This window comes from Symphalangus syndactylus, chromosome 13 (genome assembly GCF_028878055.3).
Source record: "Symphalangus syndactylus isolate Jambi chromosome 13, NHGRI_mSymSyn1-v2.1_pri, whole genome shotgun sequence".
NCBI classification, from domain to species: Eukaryota; Metazoa; Chordata; class Mammalia; order Primates; family Hylobatidae; genus Symphalangus; species Symphalangus syndactylus.
Genome location: NC_072435.2, coordinates 60,323,905 through 60,329,904, shown reverse-complemented (window position 1 = coordinate 60,329,904; position 6,000 = coordinate 60,323,905). Strand labels below are relative to the sequence as shown.

Sequence of the window (6,000 nt, the reverse complement as noted above, 5' to 3'; positions counted from 1 at the left end):
TTCTATCATTAGGGTCACTCCTCCACATTAAAACACTCTCTGCATTTTAAATAGAAACATATACCTGGAGGGAAAACACATTAATCCATGAACAAGCACCATACCTTAGCGAAGACGGTACCTCAGGGAGTGAGCAGGGCACTAGTATATTTCCTTTTGGAGGGAAGTTAGAAAAAGCCCTAAAGCTGGGGTAGCAAATCGGTTTTCTCTAGTGTGCCAGCCCTATACAATTAGTGTTGCTGCTCCCTGGAGCTCTGCTTTGAGAATCAGGCAGGAGGCAGAGTCTTAGCTCTGCAGGAAATAGAATTGCAATTGCCTAATGATGTCAGACCTGCTGCATGCTTCAGTTGTTAAAAGGAAAACTTCAGACAAATTAAATTTAACAGGGTCTAATTGAACAAAGAACAATTCACGAATTGGGCAGCCCTCAAAACTAGAACAGGTTCAGAGAAACTTTGGCCTGCAACGTGGTCAGATAGCACTTAATGAACGAAGATGGAAGTGAGGTACAGAACTCCATTGATTACAGCTGGTGTTTGCCTTATTCAGCATTTGCCTTATGTGAACATGGTCTTTTGAGTTGGCTGCCTGTGACTGACTGAAGTTCAGCTGCTGTGATTGGCTGAGACTCATTTGTGACAAAAGTATATGCCTAAGTTAGGTTTTCAGTTAGTGTGAGTACTAAGTTACATTGCGTTTCATTAGTAAGGACCCAGGTATGGAGGCATTCTCAGGTCAAATTTAGTTTAACAATCCCCCCATATTTAGTTTAACGATGCCACCTCTCAAAACCTGGGGCATTGATACCACTCTCTGTCACCATCATAAACAAACTTATTTGGTCTCAGCATGAAATTCACAAGTCATGACATCACATCAGTTGAATAATTCTTTATGTTCTTGATGATCTACTCAAAGTGAGACCATTCGACACTCAGTGGATGGCTGCATACAAATATTTAAGACTTGAGAGGATATGGTACACCAGGGGACCTATTATGATGACTATCAGCAGGACAATACCAAAAATATCAAAAACCTGAGGTGTATCCCCTAACAGGAGCCTCTGCAAACCAAATCAATTTGATCCAAATCAAAGTTCAGGCAATATAGGTGTAGCAGGACAAGACACAGACAAAACCCCTCAGCCACCGAGTTGAAGGAAGCAGTTTATTCGGCCGGGAACATTGGCAAGACTCCTGCCTCAAGAGCCGAGCTCCCTGAGTGAGCAATTCCTGCCCCTTTTAAGGGCCCACAACTCTAAGGGGGTCTGCTTGAGAGGGTCGTGATCGATTGAGCAAGCCGGGGGTACATGACTGGGGGCTGCATGCACCGGTAATTAGATCGGAACAAAACAGGACAGGGATTTTCACAGTGCTTTCCTATACAATGTCTGTAATCTATAGATAACATAACTGATTAGGTCAGGCATCGATCTTTAACTACCAGGCCCAGGGTGTGGCGCTGGGCTGTCTGCTTGTGGATTTCATTTCTGCCTTTTAGTTTTTACTTCTTCTTTATTTGGAGGCAGAAATTGGGCATAAGACAATATGAGGGGTGGCCTCCTCCCTTATAGGCAGCTCAAAAGCATTTGAGTACTGTTGGTCATAGTCTTTGTTCAGGAGGTGATAATGATTAAGAACTGCAGTTTGCTGATTTAAAGAGGTATCCAATGTTGTCATTATCTTGTTAACACAAGTCATAGTAATCTGGAGACCCATTAGAAGAGCATAAAGGTTAGAACACCTTGGAAGAGCCAAGCTTACCTGAAAACCAATGGCTTGCTGCTCCTATAAACATGTCATATGTTTCTTTCCTCGGAGAAATTTCCTTTATGTATTTGGTGGCAGTGTCTAAAGAAACAGCATCTAAAGCTGCATGATGTTTTATTAAGTGTTTTCAGAAGATGACTTCTACTCACCTGAACCTCTGGGGGGACTGGTTGGTCAAACCCAAGATTTTTCTCAATTTATGAGTTACTTTCAAATTCCATATTACCAGTACCCCACTAGTACCAAGAGTGAGCCCCCAGGAATGCCATTGAAATCTTTCCTCAGTAGAAACTAGCTTATCTTCATAAACCCAACAATTGCTCTGTTTTTTTACTACAGCAGAAGACTTAGCTAAAGCCATCCACAGATTATGGCCCCCTGGATTTTCCTATAAGTAAAAGGAAGGGACTGGGACAGCAGGAAATTGGAAAGAAAGGGAAAAGATAAAACTTTCATGATGGCAGAGAAGTCTTGATCCACAGTCTTAGGAAAGCTGTTGAAACAGATGCCATCTGCTTCTGGGGGAAATCTTCGCTGCTCAGCTTTACCTTAGAGTCTCCAATAGATATACAGTTCCAGGAGTCCGGAGGAGCTCTTTTGGGTTGAGAGACGTAGATCCAAGACTTGAGACCCTGATGGTTTGCTGCAGAAAAGAACTTGATATGGTCTCTTCCAATGGAGCTTAATGGCAGTCTTTCTCTGATGTCCTTTCCAAAGACCCAATGTCTAGGTTCTAGGTTGTGAAGAATTTGATTGTCCTCAGTCAGTGAATCATGAAAATCTTCCTTTACCTGCTGAAAATACACTTTGCTTTAAAAATTAAAACCCTGAAGCATTTAGTCATATCAGAGTTTAGGAGACGGAGAGGTCCTATTATTAGGGGCATAGACCTTCCATTGACTATTTCATAAGGGATCAATGTATGTTTTCCACTGGGGGTGGACCTGATTGCCATCAAGGCCAATAGTAATACCTTTAGCTAAGGCAATCCAATCTATTTAGTTAACTTTCCCAATTTCAGTTTTAAGATGCCATTTTTCCATTCAACCTTTCCAGAAGACCAAGGGTAATAGGGACAATGATAATGCCATTGTGTTCATAACACCTTATTTGCTTTATAACTTTTCTAGCAAAATGGGTACCTCTATTGCTGCAGATTTCTCCAGGAATATAAAGGAAACACATTTCTGATAATCTTTTAGCTACTGTTATAATATTGGCCTTCCTGTATAGAAAGCCTCTATGCGACCAGAGAACACAGACCATTGCAAGAACATATTCATATCCCATGGAAGGTGACAAATGGATAAAATCCCTTTATAAATGTTCAAATGACCCATCAGGTAGCAGAAATTTACCACCTGAATGTTTTATTGTCTTCTTGGGATTATGGAATTGGCAGACCAAACATTGGTTATAAACCATTTTAGCAATTTTTGAACAGTCACCACACCAATAATTTTCCACAGTTTGGATCATTTTGTCTACTCCATGATGAGTTATAGAGTGCAGAACTTTTAATAACGAAAGCTTTAAGGACTCAGGAAGGACCAGATGGCCATCCAAGCTCTCCAGTAGATAATGCTTAATATTGGATTTACATCCTCTTAAATACCAATTTTGTTTCTCCAATTCAGGTACACAGCACTGTTTATTAAATAGATTATCAGGCTGGACACTGTGGCTCAGGCCTGTAATCCCAGCACTTTGGGAGGCTGAGGCAGGCAGATAACTTGAGGCCAGGAGTTCAAGACCAGCCTGGCCAACATGGTGAAACCCTATCTCTACTAAAAATACAAAATTAGCCAGGCATAGTGGCATGCGCCTATAACCCCAGCTACTCAGGAGGCTGAGGCAGGAGCATCACTTGAACCCAGGAGGCGGAGGTTGCAGTGAGCGAAAACCGGTGCCACTGTACTCTAGCCTTGGGCAACAGAGCAAGACTCCATCTCAAATAAATAAATAAATATTATCAGAGATATAATTTGACTTGGATCAGTCATATGGTGTTCATTTAAATTGCATATCACAACAATTTCAGTACTGGCTGATTTAGCATGAAAATCTGCCAAAGAATTTCCTTGGCATTTAATTAATTATTGTTCTGCTTGATGTGGGATTAGCAGTTTTATGAACCAGATTCTTCATTAGAGTTCTGGAAATTCTTACCTAGTTTAATGGTATGATCTTAAAGTTATCAGAAACTTGTTAGAGTCCTATGAATCTCCTTGAAGACAAAACAATGTAAGTGTACAGTTTCTTAGGAAGATACCAGAGTAAACAATTATCCTTCTGTGAATGACAAAAACATACAATTTAAGTGGCCATTTTTAAAGATCTAATGAGAGTTAATTACAATGATTATGCAATTGACAAGGAAATTTGGTTATTGCTGCATACAACATTTTAAGATAATAACTAGAATTAAGACTGCTAGTGTTATACCAGGGCTATTAGATTTCTATGAATTTCATAGAATTTCTGAAGCACGTATTAATAAAATAATCATACAAATATAATTCAATGGAGGTTTAGCATTACTTATTTGACAACGCTTCCCATATAATTTAATACATAAAATAAGACCAATTAGTTTAATATCTCTCTCTCTACAAGAAGAAGTTTCCAGATGGAAACTTCCGAAGGGTCCATGTAGAAAATCCCAAAATCACAGGAGAGGAGGCCAGAAGTCCATCATAGACTGACTTTGTCACAAACCACCATCTATTCTTCCAAGGGCCTATCCATTCTTTCCCAAAAACAAAGTTTGTGTCTTTTCACTAGAATATTGAGTGGGTGGAGCCCATGGAAGGCTAGGACAAGCATTTTGTATGCCTGGACTCAACATGAATACTTCTAATCTTGCCTTTTTGTTAGAGACTGGTTTGTTATTTTCTTGTTTGTTTGTTTGTTTTCCAGATTGAATGACAAACCAATCAGTTGTCTTCTCGTTGTTGTTGTTGTTGTTGTTTTCCAGGAAAGAGTTTTGGGGCATACCAAAGATCATGACAAGAAAGAGGTGGACAGGGTTGGCAGATCATATAGTCAGCAGGGGTTTGAGAAGAGGGGTTTTAATCAACTGAGAAGTTCCCAACAGAGAGAGAGGTTTCCATCAGATCAAATAGAAAAAAACAGAGACCAATAATTCTTACAAGTATTTTTCTGGAAATAGTCAATTAGACGTGAGGATCTTTAAGACTTGATTTTAAATCCCTACCAAAGAAATATTCTATTTTTTTTTTAACTTTTTTTTTTTTTTTTTGAGACGGAGTCTTGCTCTGTCACCCAGGCTGGAGTGCAGTGGCACAATCTCGGCTCACTGCAAGCTCCGCCTCCCGGGTTCACGCCATTCTCCTGCCTCAGCCTCTCCGAGTAGCTGGGACTACAGGCGCCCGCCACCACGCCCGGCTAATTTTTTTTTGTATTTTTTAGTAGAGACGGGGTTTCACCGTGGTCTCGATCTCCTGACCTCGTGATCCGCCTGCCTCGGCCTCCCAAAGTGCTGGGATTACAAGCGTGAGCCACCGTGCCCGGCCTGAAATATTCTATTTTTTTAATTTTTGAGAGATTAGTTGATTATTGTCTCAGGAGTGAAGCCTTTGGAGGCTTCCTCTAGTCGGGAATCAGTCCAAGCCAAAAGGAATGGGTCCGTCAGATGCCTGGTGTAAAAATTGATACTTTCTTTTCCAATGGCCTAGCTGTTTATAACAAAGGCAAATGTCTTAGGGCACAGGGTTCTTTCATTTGGGACTCTTTGGTTTTGGTTTAAAATATATACAAGGAGATCTTCTTGGTCCTTACAGTTGTTATAGCTACTCTAAAGACGTGCCTGTTCACCTTTTGTAAAGAGTCTTTTAGAGTGGCAATTTTGTATTCATTTAATCTTTTGGAAGGCTCTGAGTACCAGTTTAAAAAAAAAAAGGATTCCTTTGTTTCTGAAGCATTTTGAATCCTCTTTTCTAATGCAGCTCACAAGTGAACAAGTGAACAATTTTGTCTGGGTTAAAACTTTCCCACTGTGACCACTGTAACTCTAGGTTACCTTTGGTAAGGTTTATCCTTTTTTTTTTTTTCTTTTTAGAAAAGTACAGTTCTGGGTCCAGAGTTCTTATACATTAAATTGGCTGGAGTTCCAGATGCAGCAGTCCTAGACTCCTTGGATCCAGAGGAACCTATGATCCTCTGTCTTATGGTAACCTCACCTACCTACTGAACCCAGTTCAGTTTC

General features: G+C 40.3%; 1 protein-coding gene across 1 annotated transcript in view; it reads right to left on the bottom strand.

The window, feature by feature from the left end:
* Positions 1 to 1,156: 1,156 nt before the first annotated feature.
* Positions 1,157 to 6,000, bottom strand: part of ZNF382 (zinc finger protein 382) — a 180,781-nt gene continuing 175,937 nt past the window's right edge. The window contains exons 9-10 of the mRNA XM_063614142.1: positions 3,942 to 4,064; positions 1,157 to 2,566 (exon numbers count right to left, since the gene is read on the bottom strand). Coding sequence (XP_063470212.1) covers positions 3,989 to 4,064 — 76 coding nt within the window. The 3' untranslated portion in view covers positions 1,157 to 2,566; positions 3,942 to 3,988. The remainder of the gene's footprint in view (positions 2,567 to 3,941; positions 4,065 to 6,000) is intronic.